This window comes from Seriola lalandi, unplaced genomic scaffold (assembly GCF_002814215.2).
Source record: "Seriola lalandi dorsalis isolate HSWRI2012SDOR001 ecotype SW California unplaced genomic scaffold, Sedor1 jcf7180002053898, whole genome shotgun sequence".
Taxonomy (NCBI): Eukaryota; Metazoa; Chordata; class Actinopteri; order Carangiformes; family Carangidae; genus Seriola; species Seriola lalandi.
The window spans coordinates 600530-620832 of NW_019524451.1; the positions used below are offsets into that span (position 1 = coordinate 600530).

General features: G+C 40.9%; 1 protein-coding gene across 2 annotated transcripts in view; it reads left to right on the forward strand.

The window, feature by feature from the left end:
• The window catches only part of gria3b (glutamate receptor, ionotropic, AMPA 3b), an 80156-nt gene extending 60168 nt beyond the window's left edge, over positions 1 to 19988 (forward strand). The window contains exons 11-16 of one of the 2 annotated variants that reach the window (XM_023402187.2): positions 2066 to 2439; positions 2997 to 3195; positions 10925 to 11172; positions 11961 to 12075; positions 16490 to 16737; positions 18159 to 19988. In XM_023402187.2, coding sequence (XP_023257955.1) covers positions 2066 to 2439; positions 2997 to 3195; positions 10925 to 11172; positions 11961 to 12075; positions 16490 to 16735 — 1182 coding nt within the window. In that variant the 3' untranslated portion in view covers positions 16736 to 16737; positions 18159 to 19988. Of the gene's footprint in view, positions 1 to 2065; positions 2440 to 2996; positions 3196 to 10924; positions 11173 to 11960; positions 12076 to 14936; positions 15052 to 16489; positions 16738 to 18158 lie in introns of both variants that reach the window. The other variant, XM_023402186.2, reaches the window with a different exon arrangement.
• The last annotated feature ends 315 nt before the right edge of the window (positions 19989 to 20303 follow it).

The following is a 20303-nucleotide window of genomic DNA, read 5'->3' on the forward strand; positions in this document are numbered from 1 at the left end:
CCCCACGCCGCCCTCCCCTCAACTCCTTTCTCGCCTTTCTCTGAGGCCACAATAGTTGAACAGGGGCCAAATACAAAATGCATGAGGGTAAGGCTTCCTCATCTGTTCAATTTCCCAACTATCAGCCTGAGAGATTGCCTGGTTTGATGTGCTATCGCCACCAAATTATCTTTCAAATGGGAAAAGTCCACTCCCTGCAGATGGAAGATGAAAAAAATACCCCAATCATGTCGCTGTCAAGTCTTTCCAGGCCTGTAATTTTACAGCAGGTGGGCCGGGACTAATAGTTTTGTACATTTTGACCTTTTGATCAGTAAATTAATTTGATTTTAGTTGTCTTTTAAAGGTTAGGCCCGAGGCCGCTCTTTATTGCTTTGTTTCCCTCACCATTGATTGAGCGCTGCTTACGCCTGCACGAGGATTAAATGGTTATAGCCCTTCACAATGTTTTGTTGACAGCGCAAAGAAAACAGTCGTGTTTATTGGGTCTATTTGTGTTGCTCCTAGTTTGACCTTGTAAGAAGCATTTTCTGCCTTGTGCTGCTTCAATCCGGTGTTTTCTGGATTTTCGACATAAAAAACGACAATGCAGCACAATCCAAAGAACTGTCCTTTACAGAGTGGCTCCTTTGAAGAGGAGCAGTTATTTAATTAATCACATCAACACACTGGCTGCAGTAACACTGTCTAATGTGATTAATTATTTTCTTCTGCTTTTACAAAGAAACCCATTGTGATTTCTAAAAAGGCAGCACCACCTCCATGGATGTGTTTTGATAACATAATGTGATTGAAGCAGCAGAGCAAAGGAGGGAGATAAAGAGAAACAGCTTGAGAAAAAAAAATTAAAACGAACGCTAATGCCAGAATAAGCTGTGTTTGGGAAATCCAGCCTACTGAATGGCATGTGATGAAGTTCACACAGCCAGGGCTTGCTTGTTTGTTTTTTTTTTCTTCTGAAGTTTAAAGCTGGGGTAGGCAGAAATCTAGAAAAGAAGAAAAGGAAAAAAAAGTTTTGAAATACAACCGCCCTCTTGCAGCTCTCCCCTGACGAGCATATGCACACACTTCATACGTGCATGAAACACAAGCAACCGAGCCACAGCTGTTAACAGAGGGCTAAGCTATTAGCAACATTCAACATGGCCACTTATCACCTGCTTTAAAAATCTAAAAAAAAAATCTACCGACACAACCAACAACTACTGCAACACATTTAGATATTACAGGAAAGTGAAGTTAGAAGCCCGTTACCTGTCCAGGTGAAGAACAACAAGTTCTCTCCGTCTCTGAAACGCTTCACACATACTGACACATTGACACTGAAAAGACCTGTGATTGGCCAAAGTCTCCTGTCACGGCCTAGGTTTTCTGAAATCTGAAAACGGAGCCAAGGGGAGGTGCAAACGTCTTGTCTTGTTTGCTCTCAGACCGCTTCAGTTACAATATGCTGAAAGGTGATTATGAAACTTTTGCCCATTGATGCCAAAAAATTGGTTCCTACCCCAGCTTTAAGTTACAAGGCATTTATTGAATGGCTGAGTCAGACAACTCCTTACTTTGCACTTTTTAATGTAAACTTGGACAACTGAAAAGTTTTTTTTTTCCTCCACTGTGTCTCCTTTGGTCCTGATTAAGGAAGCATTTGGTCAAACATGACTCAAACTCCCATCTGCCTCTGTGGATTTTTTCCAAGCTGTCTCTCTCAAAGTCTCACAGTGCCCTCGTGAGCTTTCTCCTCCTCCTTACCTCCCAATGTGGCCACGTTCCACTGGAAAATCCGATTAATTTTACTGTGTGAATCTCAGATGTATTAGCTGCCATCCAAGGTCATAACACTGTGCAAATGCTACTCTGCTTTTTTCCTGCGTGTGTGTTTTTCTTTTCAGGCTGCCCTCAAGCTTCATAGTCAGAGGCTTATTTCTTATGATCATATGTAAAATGTGTGATGATAACATTGTTTTAAGCTCCCTCTCCAGCTCCAGTTATTCACACATACATTTAAAATGACTTTTTCTTAATGCAGGTCGTAACTAATGCTCACTGTGCATGTCCCTGTTTCCAGAGAGCAGATATAGCTGTTGCACCTCTCACCATTACTCTGGTTCGAGAGGAGGTGATAGACTTTTCCAAGCCATTTATGAGCTTGGGCATCTCCATTATGATAAAGAAGCCCCAAAAGTCCAAGCCCGGCGTTTTCTCCTTCCTGGACCCGCTGGCCTATGAGATCTGGATGTGTATAGTGTTTGCCTATATTGGGGTGAGCGTGGTCCTGTTCCTGGTCAGTCGGTTCAGTCCTTACGAGTGGAACCTCGAGGAACAGGACGAGACCAAAGACCCCCAGACTCCCCCCGATCCTCCCAATGACTTTGGCATCTTCAATTCCCTCTGGTTCTCACTGGGCGCCTTCATGCAGCAGGGCTGTGACATCTCCCCCAGGTGGGTCAGCTCCAATAGAAACCAGGATTGGACAGCAGAGCAGAACAGAGAAAGAAGTTAATACTGAATGAATAGAAAGAGATTTGATGAGATGAAGTTAAAAGTACACAGATTCACTCAATCACTCAAGCAACATTAATTATCCTCTTCCTTTAGGTGTTCGTTATTTGAAGCTATAATCATTTCACATTTAGTGCAGCTATTATATTGTATGTGTAATTGAGTTTGTCAGTTTCAATGCTGAAATTATCATCAACAAAATGGTTTCATCAATACTATCTTCAGGCTATGAAATGATCTTTGACCCTGATTGTTTCACAGCCAATTACAGACTTGGGTTAGAGTACATTTTAAACAACTGCTGCTATTTTCCTCGGAAATGAGCTGTTTGAGAGTGCTGACACAGTATCAGGTTGTTTTAACGATTTACAAGGAAATTCTGATGACTGATGCAATTAGGTAAACGAAACTGGTAGATCTTAGCGGTTTGATAGGCGCCACATATGGCGGTGTAATTACATTCTGCGTTTTCCCTGTCATCAACGTCTCTCTGGCAGGTCTCTGTCGGGCCGTATCGTCGGCGGTGTGTGGTGGTTCTTCACCCTCATCATCATCTCCTCCTACACAGCCAACCTGGCTGCCTTCTTGACAGTGGAGAGGATGGTCTCTCCTATAGAAAGCGCCGAAGACCTGGCCAAGCAGACAGAGATAGCATATGGCACTCTGGACTCAGGCTCCACAAAAGAGTTTTTTAGGGTGAGTGGTGCCAACATACTGTTTCACACACTCAGCAACCTGACTAATCAGCCAGTGGCTCCTGTGCTTTCAGTTCAAATGGCAAACAATGCAAAAGCCTAAACATTTTTGCACTCAGGCATGTTGAATCATAAGAACCGCTCTGTGTCCTTGATAAACTCCGCCTTGCAGCTTTTCCATTGTGTACCTTTAGTGCAGCACTCCTGACCTGCACAAGATTGCTCCAAATGAGGCATGTTGACAGAGAAGCAGATCTTGAACTCTTATGACATGAACGTGAAATTTATGCTGCAGTACTGCAGTGTGCAACCTTGAGGCACCGGGGCTGTCAGCAGAAAGTGCGATAACAACGTGGAAGACTCAGAGGTGATAAAAACAGGAGGCTAATCAAAGCGCCCACATCAGGCTCAAACTCAGAAGGGTCAGCTCATGAAATATAATTAGCTAGCCGGCCATAGCTGGCAAATTGGACCTGATGAGGAAGAGCCCTGTAGGTCAAACAGAGCAGTCTGAAAGATGGTTCAGATGGAATATGCAATATGTCCGTCGGCATGAGGGACTAGCTTGGCAATTAAGTCATAAATTAACTAAAATCTGAAGCGAAAGTATATTAGTCTCTGAAAGGCAACCACATGCAGGAGTTAAACAGCGCTGCATATCTTTAATGCAGATCAACCTTCCACTGTGAAATGCGGCTTGTGGCATGGATACATCGACGGTCCAATCCTTTGCATTTGCAGAGCAAGAAGTTGAAAAAGAAATTAATGAAACTGCACTCTGCCTGTGATGACGAAAAGGCAATATGACAGTCTTTTTATCTTACGCTCCCTCATTACTCATCAGCAGGAGAGAAACAATTCATATGTTTCACAGCTGCAGCCTGTTGGCAGAAAGAGCAATTCATTTGTATTACCCCTGGGTTGAGTCGCTCAGAACAACAAAATGCAAAATCAAATCCATGTTTTTTTAGACAAAGAAGGACAAGATAGTGTCTTCAAAGCTTGATATTAAAAATCCTTTTGTTTCGAAGTCTGTAAACTGTTTGGAGCTGGTTGTAAAAGGCTGTATACTGAGAGGATCATACATCCCGGGAAACATGGCACATGACACATGACAGCAACACTTCTCTTCTCCATAGAACACCTCACAAAGCCTGTCATCACTTTCCTTTTCATCAGAGTTGCTGCACAGGTGTATATACAGTGTACATCTTTGTGTCACAGACATGATGGATGCCAATTACAGATTTCCAGGTTTCAAGTCTGACAAAGGAGCCACCTAAGGTCTGCTAGTAGAACAATCTAAGAGGTGGTCAGGGAGTCTCAGTTTTCCTGTATTCTGTGTAATGAGTGTCCTACTTACATCCCCAAGTCTTCAAATAGGAAATGACATGTGTGAACCGCTATTCCAAGGGACTTTTAATTAAAGCTGTAGAGGGCTGACAAGGAAAAAAACACACTGATTAATAGGAGTTCAAGTTCTATTTCAGATCTGTTTTTCAGGAAATACATTCAGGCTTAATTAGACCCATACGGCATCAGCCAGCTGGAAATTTTAAATCAAGTCCAATGTTTCAGACAAGACATATGCCATCATCTCTGACACCCTTGGTCTTTAATTTTTCATGATTTCACCTGGTTTATTTTACAAAGCTACCTGACAAGAAGAACAAGCTCAGTAAGGATGTGCATTTGGAAAAAGAAAATGTTTTGCTCCCTTTCTGCACAGACGGGGAAAAAATAAGATAAAGTCTAAGGCTTGTAATAATGAGCTACAAAACCCTCACCTTGGTTTTCATGTTTTGAAATCGGGTAAATTATCTGATTGTCTCCTGCGATTGAAGACATTCTTCCGAGGCTGTTTTTCTTCTCTGCTGAAAAAACTGACAGTTTGGACATATGGCTTATTACCTGACAGTGACAGTATTCACATCACCATGTGTGTCTTCATTTGGGGGTGGGAATAAAGAGAAGCTGTAGAGGAATTTTCAAAGACAGTGGTGTTAGTTCAAATCCCTCAGAAAGCCCCGAATCTGCTGTTCACAACCAACTAGGACAGCTGGCCTGGGAGCCCGTTGACGTGCCCAGCGGAAGCCTGAATGGCTCTAGGCGCTTGGCAGTGCGGCTCTGCCCGCTCTTGGCTCCTCTTCCCCAGACTACCCTGCTTGTTTGGGCACCCTCTTCTCTCCTCTGTCTCCAGCCTGTCTGTTGCTTTGCCTTGAGACAATGTGGGATAGCTTCAAGCTTAGTGTTGCTCTTCCTCGGCATAGCAGCTGTCATGCACCACTGCACCACTGTGGTTTGTTTCATCATTTTAATACCTGTCATGGATCTTTTCATGCAGTCAGTTGAATATTTGTGTTTTGTATGATTAGAAAATGATGAGTTGAACCAGAGAGGCCATGTTTATCCTCTTGATGAGGTTTTATTCCATCAAAAGGCTTGGCTCAGTTACATTTTAGAATATACATCGAAGGAGAAGTCGGATCATAATAATGGCTGAGATGATAAAATGGGCTGATGTAGCTGTTTAATTACGTGTAAAGACTGGGGTGAGACCATCAAAGACAACCACACTGCTGTCCCTTCATGCACCTCATTTAACAGCGTAACAATGAAGGAATGATAATTGCGCAGAGAAATGAGACCACAGCATTGTTTTCTCTTCCCCTCAGAAGATTATACATTACCCAGAGCCTCAGCAGCAAACATCATGCATCTTAGTGATCTGCAGGTGTGGTGGAGACTCGGAACAACAGCTTGAGTGCAGTCACCAATGCATTTTACTATGCATGAAAATCAATTTCATGTCTCAGCTATTGCGGCTCTGACACTCTATAGCTTCGGCATGGTCCAGCACAAGGTTTATTAAGTAGCTTTTTTTTTATGCGGAGAAGACCTGCATTTAGCCAGGGTAGCACGAAGAGGGGGCAGCAGGGAAATTTATACAAGAAATCCTTAGGTCGCCCTGCAATCATATGCAACACATTGTGGCACAACTCCCCGAGCTCTTGTCACTTTGTGTTTCGGTACAGTGCTGTGCGAAGGGGAGGCTCCTATAAAGATTAGAGCCTGTTTGCATAAAGGGGAAAGCTGACAAAAGTGATGATAGAATTGTGCGAGATAGGCGTAACCTCTGAGGGAAAGCACTGTCCTCAGAGGGCCTTGTCGAACTTTAGATGAGTAGCAACAGCAGGTGCGAGAGGAGCTATTGGAGTCCAGCAAAAGCATCAAAGAGGAGCAATTGGTATGCAGGGCGTAGCATGTGACACTTCAATGACAAAGTACACCCACAGAGCCTCAACTTTCATTTCTGCATACTTGAGATACAGGTAGCCCTGGCATACAGGATATTGGGGGGGGAAGTGGTGATGTCCACAAACAAAATGCAAGGGAAGTAAAGGAAGGAAGGAAATGTAGTGGTGGGTGTTTGGAGATGGCATTTAGATGTACAAGCAGTGGAGCGGCCATAATGAAAGCAGCCCGCGATGCCAAAGGAAGAATAAAAAAAAAAAAAAAACAGACTGCAGTTCGAAGGGCAGTGGACAGAGGCCTAGAAATGCTGCGCAACTCTGAATCAATACAGATTAAGTGGTTATTTAGAATGGAGAGGGCAATTTCTTTGACTTTGGACTTTAATCACTTGTCCCTTCTCAGACATTTTAATGGCGTTGTTGATTACTGGAACAACAAAATCTCCAAACAATACATTTACTAATGATCTTTGAAAATACACAAGCAAATCCCTCATGTCCATCTCCTTCTATCCCCATTAGTGTCTCACAAGATTAATAATTTTAATATGAGCATTTCATCTTTAGATTGCCGATAGATCACCTGCAAGCCAGAGGTTGCCTGTAAGAGAGAAATGCTAAGGCAGCAGTAGCTGAATTCAAACTCTTTAAATTTCATTTCTTTAGCATATTTGACGATAACAGATTTGTGCCTCACAACACAAATACTGTAGGTGTCAGTCTAAAAGAAATGACATGCTGATCGTTTTTTTGTTCCAAGGCTTAACAAAAAAAAAAATCATAACTAAAGCAGACCACGACTAATCGTGTCTTTGGTAAGCTAGCAAGTAAATCGCGAGCGTTGGCGCTTAAATTCTACTGTGAAGGATGACATCTGCCCGCACACAGAATCCTAATACTTGTATAAATAAATTTTACTCTCATAGTGTCGTTTTCAACAGCTGCAGCCAGCTGTTTTCATGGCAAAAGCTCTAACAAAAGATTAGCTTCTAGCTGGTGGGGTGGTAACATATTTCATTTCACAGCTAAAGAGCGCAATGTTTCGCGGAGGAGTTGGTGGAGACTTAAGCAGAGCTAAAAGAGAGTCAATATTAAGCTCATATTGATAATAAAATACACTCTATAATGCTGCTCCATGTCTGGTGGATGTTTAAATAGCCCACTGTTAGCTAACACGTTAGCCACATCAATTTTAAAGGTGATAAATAATATGTCAGAGTTGAGTTCACAGCGAGTTTACGGTATGCTGCCCCAAGTAGCCAATAGAAAATCAGTTGTTGCAGGTTCCTCCAACTGACCCCTGCTCTAAGGGAACCTTCATCTGTATCTTCGCGCATTAGTGTGCCTGAGTGCACGTCTATTCATATCTGCGTGTGATTTGGATGTGGTGATTCAAAGACTTGGAACTCCCTGGAAGAATAATAAACCCACCACCAGTTTTCCTCTGGCGTGTCGTCCTCTTGCTGAAGGCAAGTCCTGTTCTCTTCATTCCTCATCTTAGGTCACCAGGCTGGAACAAGAGACCTGTGTTTGTCTTTATGACTATTACGAGACAGCAGGAAGCTCTCTGCTTCAGACAGATTTGCAGGAGGAACACCTACACAGATGATGTAACTGTGTCGCCTAGGTAGGAGGCTTGGCTGAGATCAGCTATTTGGGTACTTCATTATGAATAGAGCAACATTATGACTGCTTTAGTATAATGTGAAGACACTTAGAGGAGGAGGGCTATGCCGTTTTCAAGTTCCCCAGCATAAAGTCGTGTTTGCCTTTTTATAAATGAAACTGCTCCTTGATAATTGTCTGGAAGCTCATTTAGAATACAGCAGCCTGTGCTAACAGGGCCGTTATATGGTGTGAAGGAGAGCCACATGTATGAAGTCGTGTTTATGGCAGTATATAATCACTCAACAAATTGTCTTTTCATTGATGATGGACTTTCCCAGTCATTATTCCCTAATTGAATTATAAATGACCACCACAGACCACAATGTGAATGATTACTTTTTAAAAGAGATGAGATTAGACTTTCAATACATTATAGCGTGTTCGTGTGTGTGTACTGTAGGCGTGTGTGTGTGTCTGTATTTCTGTGAGTATGCACATTTATGTGCTGGCAGTCAATAATCAAATATCTCTTTTCCCCTGCTGGGCTTTCTCACTGTATCTTGTTTTTTTTCTCTCTCTTTGTCAGAATCTGCTTTAAGCATCTCGCTGGTGACTTTAGTTGCACTAGAATCGGCCTATTTAGGTTTTGGTCGCACTTCGTCCCCGCTCTGATATTGATCAATTGACTTCATAAAACACTGAGGCAGCACACTCTGTCGTCAGTAATCAATGCCCAGATCCATTCTTTTCTCTTCATTTGAGGAGGCGTCTAGAGCTTTCCCACAGCCGCGCAGATGAGCCACAGGCCTTTAGGGGAATTGTCCTCCAAACTAGTGTCCTTTCCATGATGAACACATTTAACAAGATTGTAAACAAAAACATCACATCTATCTCTAACTGTCCCCTTCCTCCATCCTGTCCGTTGTATTAGCATTAAAATGGAACAACCATCGCCCCAACTTCAAGGATTTTTCATCTGAGCCGGGAACATTCATCATGCAGACTTTTTAATTTTTTTATGCAGCTGTCTTATCTCATCCTCACCCTTGGCCTGATGCTCTGTGACAGATGCCTACCAACAAATTGTATATGATTACATAAAACCAGTGAAGCACTTTCACTAGGTCAAGGTTAATTCTTTTGTATATTAATAGAAAAGCATTAGAGATGGATATGTTCTTATTGAGGGGGGCTTTCACCCATTCAAGGGAGTGATGAGTCTGTTTACTAATCAGTATGTTTGGACATTCAAAGCCACAGAGCTCGGCATTTATATTTATACTTGAACACAATTTATAAAATGTCAGAACACGGTGAAAAATAACCATTCCAATTTTCCAGAGGCCAAGCTACCAACAAACCAACAAACATCCACAAAATCCAGAGACATAACATGCACTCTGTTATGATATGGAGAATCACAGAGCAAACATGTGAGAAGCTGAAGGCACCAAATTTTAGCCACACTCGCTAGCTAAAAATACCAGTGGTGTGACTAAAAAGCAGATTAAATTTTAATTTTTTTCCCAATACTTGAGTTATGAACAAATACCTGCCAAATGAGTGACATTCTAAGACGGTAAAAAATATTACATTATACCTTCTAAACATTATTATGTTAGCGTGCTGCCATCAGCATTTAACTCAAAGCACCACTAAGTAAAGCCTTACAGAGCCACTAGCAGGGCTGTAGACAGTCTTGTTGCCTGATAAATGGCTCAAACAATTATTTGAACATCAAAGTTGTATCAAACAATCATTTCAGCACTATTGCTACATGACTTGTGACCATGTGAGATTAAAAAAAAGAAGCCATAGGGAAGTATCTCAGACAGATGTTGGTACATCAACAGCTTGTCCATATTCCATTCACAAACCCTTTGCCTGACAGTAGATCTTTTGATTCAGCCGGTTCTTGAAAACCATCCAACCCCTTCGTCTTTCTCTGGCCTTTACTAAAAGGAAGCATTTTTTTTTTTTTATGTGGGATCCAGTCTTCAGTAGTCCGCACAGTGCCACTCAGGAACTGGCTCATCACTGCTTGGACCAGGATCTGTTCAGAGTATGAAATGCCTATGCCAAAATAAATCCAGCGGCATTGAATAATTTAATTGATGCTTATTATAGATAGGGCTCAACTCCCCCTGATTTCACAGGCTGACTAAGCCTGACCCCAGGCGCTGGGAAAATGCTCATCTGTGTCACTTTGTGATGCGTCGCCTTGTGGATGTGTAACCCGCTTTCTTGTTCACTTCTATTGCTTCTTCTGCACATTGCCTCTGAGTCTCAGTTGAGATGTTACATTAAGGACAGTGTCGTTGAAATGAATGTCTGTAATAAGTTCTACAAGTTAAATTAGGACTATAAACCAAGGCTCAAATTCACTGAGACTGAATTTTCAACAAACCGATCCAAAACTTTTTCCCTGTAAACGCCATTACCTGCAATTCACTGTCATTGAAGCTAAATTATTGAACATATTTTTGCATAATCAAGTCCACAAATGCCAGTATTTCTGCTAAAATCCAGTTTGCATGGCATTACTTGCTGTATAGGTGATGTGTGATCCTCATTTACACTGAATTTGAGCTTCAAGCTGCAACATAATATTCAAAGTGTACATTTATACTGATGAAGAGAAATGGATTTTGTAAATTCTTGTACTTCATGATCTTATAAAAGTCCACCAGCTATATTTTGTGGAAGTATTTAAAGATATCGCAGTACTGCTTCCGAAGATGTCTATAAATACTTCATGATGCCAATTTAAATGAAGTGATCATTAAGCACAAAAATCCTACAGACTCCATTGAACAATTATAACATTTGGGTTACTAAACTACTTCTCTCTTTTTCTTCTCTGCACAGCGATCCAAAATAGCAGTATATGAGAAGATGTGGTCATACATGAAATCCGCTGAACCCTCAGTGTTTGTTAAGACCACACCCGATGGCGTAGCCCGGGTACGAAAGTCAAAGGGCAAGTTCGCCTTTCTCCTCGAGTCCACCATGAACGAGTACATCGAGCAACGGAAGCCGTGCGACACCATGAAAGTGGGCGGGAACCTCGACTCGAAAGGCTACGGTGTGGCGACGCCCAAAGGCTCAGCATTAAGGTGGGTGGAATAATATAACAATATCCTCCATGTTGTTATAGTATTCCACCTACCCTGATGTCCCCCTGTTGTCATTCTCTTCTCTTCCTCTTCTTGTTTTTTTTTAATGGACACAGAGGTAACGGTAGTATGCCTTTCAGTGCACTTGGATACCAAGGTTATATAATGATAGTTCATGTTTTTAAAAATATTTTTATATATGTGTTAAGAGTTGCTATTTTTACAGTAGAGGAAACAAATCCAGATAATAAGGCTAAAGCTAACAATCATTTCATATTTATGTCTCTCTTACTGTTGCTTTTCTCTCTCCTTCGATCTCTCCTTCTGTCCCGTGTGCTGTCCTACCTGACTGTTGTGTTGTCACTTTTAATTTAACAGTTCAATGGTTTTTCAATTTAGCCTTTAAAAGCTGCGCTGTCACTTGTGACGAATGTTAATTGCATGATGTTTGTTGTTGTTACTTTTCTTCTCAATGACAAGTGTCCCCATCCCGCACACTTCAGTTCTAAACTACGTAACCCTTCATGCCACCTTTTCCAAGATTTAACACTGTCTTTACCTTATATGAGCCTTTCTTATCTCTCCATATTCCTTAAATTCTTAAACAATTTGTCCTTTCCTAGACCATTCTGATTAACAGATAGTATTCTGTGCATAAGCCCCTGCTTTGACAGTGGTAGTCTCACTACCATTACCTATCATTATGATGCTTAGTACAATTATTACTTTGCATTAGATTTCTCACGGACCTGTGCATTTTCTTACAAGTTATGTTTTATCGTTTCAAGAAATGCTGTTAACCTGGCAGTTTTAAAACTGAATGAGCAAGGCCTCTTGGACAAATTGAAAAACAAATGGTGGTACGACAAGGGAGAGTGCGGCAGCGGGGGAGGTGACTCCAAGGTCAGCCTCGATGTCACCACAATCGGGTACCATAGTGCAGAGTAATCGGCAAGGCTGTTACAACAACCCAACCATAACCAAACCAACTGTCCGTCCCAGCCAACCTGCTGCTGCCTCAAGGCAGATTACCAAATTAACTGATAGTCCGACCAGACGGTTTAACAGCTCAGATCGAACTAAGGAGCCCTCGCTTAGCCAACAGAAAACTATTATTTGTGGTTATAGAGATTGTAATGTTCATAGACGTAGATTTAGTGCAAATAAGAATTAATAAGGGAGTTTTTTTTAGTGTTTGATGGTAAAGGGAATGTGGCTGCCCTGCAGTTGTGAAAGGTTGAGCTTTGTTTATCCATCCTTACACACCTGTAGGGCAGATCACCTAGTCTCAGTTGTAAGGCACCTTTGGTAGTGTGAGATATTACTTAATAAAGTCACACACATGTGATTCAACGGTAGTTTGGCAGAGAATGTTTCATGCATGGAAAAGACCGAAAACCTCCAGCCGTCCCTCATGAAGGTGAAGTTTGCTAATCCTGTAAGAGATGGCTTTGCAGTACTTCGCCGCACAGCTGCTTCACATCCATGACACTGGCCCAGAACCCATGAGCTCTAAAGCCAACACGATAAATTCTCCTTAACGGCAATAACCTCAAAATGGCTGCTCAGCCGAGGCCGACAGGAAAGCAAGGGGAACAGCGGCGTCTTGAGGGGACTAAGCATTGCAGGCAAACGTGAGAATTCTAATTAAACAAAAGACTCATGATTCATTTATAATGGGTCATCTGATAAACCACCTGTGGTTTGATTCCACTACATGCACTTCCTACCCCATTAATAACCCTGCTGTGACCCTTTTGACCAGATCTCTCCCTCTTCTTCTCTGGTTAGATGATGAATGATTTTTCCATTATGGGAGCTAATGGTTCCGAGTGTGAAACCCCACTCACCCGTGACAACTTAGTGTAATGTTACTTAGATTATGTGACATGAAGCATTGTGCTATTTTCACTAAAGAACGTATAAGGCAATAGCATTATATTCTTTACATTGCAGGTCAGTTTAATGACAAATGACGCTGTCAGCACACATGTGATGATATAGGTCAGATAACTGGCTAGATTACACACAAGCTGCAAGGTCCCGTGGACCGCAGATTATATAATTACACCCTTAGTGTCATTTGTCATAGATTGGCCTGGATCACAGTGAACAGTTAAGCTGCAGTGACTTTGTTAAAATAGCATCACCATGAGAGGCTACACGAGGCACAGACCAAATAATGTCCCACTAAATGCCTGGGGTTCATTTCTTAAAAGGATTTTTTTTCTGTTTGCATTGCTAACATTGTCCATGTTCTGTAGACACTGAGTTCAGGAGGCCTCCCTGTGCTACACAGAGCATGCTCAGGAGCCATTTGAAAGTATCTGTCTCTTGTGCTGCCATCACGCACAGGTATGTACTGTCTGTCTGTTTCCTGGCTTGTCTTGGCTCTCCAGGACTCAGTGGAAAGGCCCGATTTGGTGGACTAAAGCAGCCTGGAGCGCTCTTGTTCCAAACAGTGCATCACTTGGCCCCGTCCGGCTCACAGCTCCATGCTCCAACAGACAACAGGAGATGCACATTATCATGCACATGGCTGCATACACACCCACTCACACACAGTTAACACAGCTCTTTCTTGCCCCCAGGCACAACACAGTGCAGCCCAGATTGAGTTTCAGACACAGAGCATGTTACAGGGTAATTGCATTGTTAATCAATGTCTCTCCGAGCCAAGACAATGGTCTGGTCTTCACAGTCCGTTTCTCCAGATTGGCTATGAGGGATATACAGTGGTGTAATCTTCTCTCAGTGCATTATGCATTGCATGGATCCCCTTGGGGGACATTGTTCCTAGGGAGTAGTCAGGTCACTCATTTATTGATGCTCTATTTTTCTTTGCTTCCAATTTGCTTTTCACTTTCACAGAGAGATTGACCTGAACCGCAAATGATCCACTATTACATTATGACTACGAATCATCTTTGTCCAGCTTTACAATTGTGTTTCTTTTTTTTTTCTTTTTTCTTTTTTGAAGTAATTTAGTGCAATAAAATATTATGATAATTTATGTTGACATGCAGTATTTGGAGGTCGTGATATAACTCTTACACATATCAAACAGAAGGAAACAGCTGTGTCAGACTCGGTTGTGCAACTAGGGGCAAATATGAGAGGAATTATTCCGCTGATACTTTTGAGCTCAGTCCTGCAGCTCTGTGCAGTTTGGTTTGGACACACTCATCTGACACTAATCTGGCGTAATTGGGAGATAAGGTTTTCTTAGCAATATGTCGGGATAGAACACTTAGGAATTAATTACACTCTCTCTTTTGGGCAAATATGAAATTGGTTCTAATGCCTCCAAAATTCATTGTTGTCATTGTAGTGCCAGAAGTATTAGCAATCGCAGGATTAAGCTGATATTGTGGAAACTTATAGGTAGTGTTTTCTGTTTGTTAAGACGAAGCTCCTGTTGGACTGAACTTGTTAAATGCTGTTCGGAAAAGCCCCTGTGATCCAGTACCTGCCCCCAAACCAATGTAACCTGTACCTTTTGGTGTTGATAGACTTGCAGATTGTACTTTTGAGTACCTGCTCGTCGCCCTGCTAACAGCGTCTGCCGATTACTCAAAGCGATATGGGTAGGCCCTGGCTTTAGACTAGGGGTTATAAAGGTAATAGGTAGAATGCCTGCTCTCTGTGATGTTGACATAGCCAGGAGCCCTGCTTTATCGCTTTGTAAAGTATGTAGTAGTTTAAAAGTTGAATAACATAAAATAACATAATATAATGTTATTTATGTTATTTCCCACGTGAAGAACTCCTGTAAACCTTGCAGTATTGAAACTCAGTGAACAAGGCATCTTAGACAAGCTGAAAAACAAATGGTGGTACGATAAGGGTGAATGTGGAACCAAGGACTCTGGAAGTAAGGTCAGTCGCTGCAGGTCTTTTGTACTGATTCCAAATTGCATTTTGACGTACTGTTCATATGCAAGACAAAACTTCTCTAACATCTATAGTGTACATTTTGTTTATTTGCTACACATATTTTTTCTTTTTTTAGTATTTTTCTGCCACCGACTGTAACACAGTTTCTATGTGGCGTTAACACATGGCACTGCTTCCCCAAATTCATTTTTTTTCTTTTATGCCATAGAAATTAGTCACTTTTTAATGCAATATAAAATGTAGAAACTCTTTTTTGTGACAACTGTAATGATAATGCTGAGGGGAAATTGCCAAAGTGCCTTTCAGTTACACAATTTCAGCTGAATCACAGCAGTTAACAGTTGTTGATAAATGCTATTTTTGCTCATTTTCACTCTTGACATTCATGATACTCTGACCATTATGCTGCTGTTTCTATTTACCAAACTGTTAATGAAAATTTGATTTATTTGTGTTGTTACTAGTTTGCATCGAGATGTGTCTATTAGATTCTTTGGCCTCCTGTGGTGTGACGAACAAGCAAAGCCTCTTATTGTGATGAGTTACTCAAATTCAACTTCTCTAAGCGGCGAGAGCGCCGTAGGGTGTCCTCCAAATCTTGTGGCTGCTCGGAGTTGAGGTTAGAGGCTCTGTTTGCACATTACAAGAAGTTGAGGAATGTAATAAACCCACTATTTAACCCTCTGAGATATAGTCAAAGCCTCAGATCACAGGTTAGGGTCGTAGATAGCTTTATGATATCGCCATGCTCATAGGGTTAAACTGCAAATAGTAAAACTCTAATGAACAAATTTTTAATGAATATGTTTGGTAGGTAAGCAGCAGCAAAATGGTTTGATCTTTAGTGCTTTTTTTTAACTTTAATGGAGCTATCATTCATCTACTATGAATTTGACTGTACTGTATGACAATGTTGCCATGAGAGTTATACGTACATGTCTCTAAGAGGATGAAAAAAGATAGGGACTTTCAGAGCTGTCGACCTATGCGATACTGACCAGCTTCCTAACATGGTCAAGAGCAGAAGCCATTTGACATAGATGTAGCGTAGGGAAGCGTTAACCTCTACATTCACCAGCAGATAGAGCATTAAGAGTTGGCTTCTTTCTCCTTAGTGGAGAATGGTTTGACTATGGCAGTCTGAAGTTCCTCGTAACTTTGTGACAACCATAGGAAAATCAGTTCAGTCAAAATTATAGCCTTAGCAACTCATGACATCGTAAATGTTTTCGTTGCTTGTAGCTGTTAGTATCCATAACCTGTAGCATCAGTAAGATAGAGTATGATGATTTACTAAAGCAGTTATACTGTTGAACGTCAAGGCTATGTAAGGCTCAGTTTGAAGGATACAGGCTGCATATTGTTCTGTTGTCCTTCCTCCACTGCAAAACTCTTAACTATGTTATTCACTTTCCCCCAGGACAAGACAAGTGCTCTCAGCCTAAGCAATGTGGCTGGTGTCTTCTATATTCTGGTTGGAGGGCTGGGGCTGGCCATGATGGTGGCTCTGATAGAGTTCTGTTATAAATCACGACAAGAAACCAAACGGCTGAAATTGGCCAAGAATGCCCAGAATTTTAAGCCGGCTCCCCCGACCAACACCCAGAACTTTGCCACATACAGAGAAGGCTACAACGTATACGGAACCGAGAGTGTTAAGATCTAGAGGTACGGCGATTCTCTTCTTCTGTCCACACGATTCCGCCGAGCACCGCGAGAGATTAATCATTTAGCTTCCTGTCATATCAGTTAAAGAGTAAATTATTCATTTGTATGTGTTGCTGTGTAGCGGCTGTTGCTTGTGAAATTGTTTATGGTTGTCATGTTGGACTCAACAGAACACACATGCCCACTCAAACACAAAACTAGGAGATGTTGTTTGTGCCTTGCAAGGTATGGCTTCATGGATAGTGCCTGAGGCTACATGAGGGCAAGAACGTGTGATCTTGAACCTCTTGTTTTGTGCAGTGTCAACAAACTGCTGTGCAGGGCTATTTTATATAGCGGAAGAATTTAGCATTTAGCATGTTGTGTAAAATATGACTTTTTAAAGGGTCTGCTCTCCCAAATTATAAAAGAAATAATTCAGTGGTGCTCACATCATTTAAATGACATTTTAAGCAGCATTAATTTTGTTTTTTGTTTTTTTTTTGTGGCCGCTTGGTGGCAGCGGAACAAGCTGTAAACGCAGCATTGCTACAGAGCCCAGGGACTATTTATTCTGTAGTAGTTCCACAGGAAGCTCATTTACCACTTAATACCACTAGTTAACTGGGAATTCACAAAATAGCTTTATATAGCAATTTTACTACAACTTTGCACTAGACAAAGGGGCGCATACCATCAATAAATAAACTGCAAGTCTTGTGTTTGATTGGATTGATTGCATGTTTGTGCTGCTGCTTCCCGTTAAACTCAAAGTGCGACAAGTCTGTTTACAGAAGTACAGCTGTACAACAGCAACAGAATTTAAAGGCCCTGAAAACATATTTTCTCAATTAACTTCTGACACGCGATTTTGTGCCAAAGTAGAAAAGTTTTTATTATTGACATGAGAGACTTCTGTGTTTGTGTTATTTGTGCTCTTCTCACGGGTTTGAAGTGGGCGGGGCGCGGTTGGAAAAAAGTAATGTCACATAAATAGTCAGAATCTGATGACAGTGGGTTGGTTGTTTGCTTATGTTGCTATAAATCAAATCTAATCAAATCACACCCACACAGTTCTGATGAAGCAGATTAGCTGAGTTTTTGCGTGTTAAACTCTTATTAAATACAGTACTGAACGTTAAATTGATTGTTGCGAATTTAATCTTGAATAATTGTGTTACTTAGAAAAAGTCAAGATTTGAAACCATGCTTTCAGGCGCTTTTAAAAGATAAAACAGTAAAAATATGTTGTCCCTCAACTTAAGCCGAACAGAATCACCACATTCACTGTTCTTTATTCGTTTTTACATTGACTTTTTTAATTCACAGTCGCATATTTTCACACGACATGAATCACACAGTATGAAGATGTGAGTTCTTCCTGGCAGTCGCATAAACCTCAATTCTTCCCGTGTTTGCTTTTGCTCTGTATGTTGACACAGGTTTAGGAAACATTTGCATTGTCCCTTACAACTGTGACTATGAAAAGACAGGATCACGGGGATTGAGCTCCAAGCCAAATCCTCTGGCGCGGACACGGCACGATAATCTGCAAAGACGACACGACTGAACTGGACTGGTCATGGGAAGAACCGATGCGGTTCCCTCCTCTCAGTGCCTTATGGAACTCTGAGTCCAATCAATGCAACTCATTCACAATGATATTGCTTTTTGCTTGAAACTCATACAAAACAGAAGAATGGTGCAGTGATTAAAAAAAATATATATATCTCTACATATAATACATTTGACATATTACAATGAATGAGAGAACTAAAGCCATCATTTGCAACCCTAAGCACATTTTGAAGTGCCAGACAGACGACAAATCTTATATGACAAGTGTCTAATTGGTTTTCTTGTAATCAGTATGATCAGATTACTCTTCATCCTTCTTCTGCCAGGTTTTCACTGGTTATATGTGTTCAAATAAGTTTATTAGATCTACGCTGTGCAGTGTAAGACACTGGTTATTAGAGAATAGCTTTTATACTGCTGTAAGTCACTTATGGTGACCTTGGACTTGTTTTAAAAGACAGATTGATCTTATTGGAGTAAAATGCCATTCAGCCCAAAACAATGATGAGTGTGATGTTTGTACTCTAAACTCTGGTGCTGCTGCCACTGTCTTCTGAACGTTTGATGGGACTCACGAAGATGAGAAGATGATCTGGTTTGGCTCCTACGCACTACAGAACCAGGTCATAATTCGCACCTCCAATACTGCCAAGAGTGTGTTTTGTATGACAAAAAGTGTGTAAAGCAAAGAATTCATGCTTGATTTAAAAAAAAAAAATAAGAAAAAAAGAAAAAAAAGAAAAAAAAACACTGTTTGTGATTTACAGTTTGTAAAATATCAAAGGAGCACTGACTCGCGAAGGTTTGCTGCTCCAAACAGTCTTTCCCTGGAGTTTAGAGTCATTCAAGTCTTCTGTACATGAAAGTAAAACCAAACAAAAAGGGTAATTCAATTGTAGATTAACTGCAATCCAATTAAAGGATAACAGTAATGGCTTTTAAACTGTAGTATTTTGGATTACCTTACTGTTTTCTTTCACAATTGCACATTTTACGATGAGCTGTGGTTTGCTTTTAATTTGATTTCCCTTAATGAGCATTACCGTGTTTGGTGACTTCACTTAGTAAATGAAAATGAAAAATATATGAATACAACAGAAAATAGATTTATACAAGGTTATACCAGGGAAAGACCTGAAGCTTAGCACATTTCCATATTGCTGTAATAATTTCTTTTCTTTCAAAAAGACTGTGATTCCATAGGATTTAGGAAGATACTTATCTAATCACCTGAAACTATGGGCAGATAGTTTTATATGAAAAAAGAAACTGATATGTGAAGAAAAAGAAAGAATAACTTGAGAAATGTGTACATTTAGATAAATGAGAACTATTTATATTACATGATGAAAGATTGGTTTCCCTTTTTCTTCTTTTTTTTTTGTTTGTTTTTGTTTTGGTTTTGGGTTTTTTTTCTAAGAAATTGCATGTGAAATCAGTGATGCTTGACGAGCTCTGCTACTCACAAACTGACCTTAGGTTTAATGTTAGAAATCCAGCCCTGGTTCTTCTTTTGTAACTCCGTTTCACCTCCTTCTTTTTTGTACACCTCACCTTCTGCAAAGACAAAAATCGCTGGGCATAGTAGTGGGTACAAAAGAGCAAGAGATGCATGCATAATTTGCTGAACCTCATTAGTGAGGCGCTGTACAGAGAATTTTAATACATTTTGTAAATAAAATGTACAGAAAGGGTCCTGTGTCTGTGTTAATGTCATTTCTACCACTTAAACCTGTGTGTTGAACAAACCACTATATTTGATTTTTTTTTTTTTTTTTTTTGTGGCCTGCAGGAATTTCAGGAGCTCATCTCAGCTCAGGTTAAACACACTGCATACTTTAACTCCAGTATGGTGCCAATGGAGTATCTGTAGCCTGAGCAGCCCCCCTGCAGACAAATGCACAAAGAGAAAATTTTTCCTTGTAATAGTCCAATATTGAGCCGTTAGTCTGTGGAAGTATGTGTGCATGTTTTGGATCAATAGTAAGCACCATCTGCTTCACTCTCGC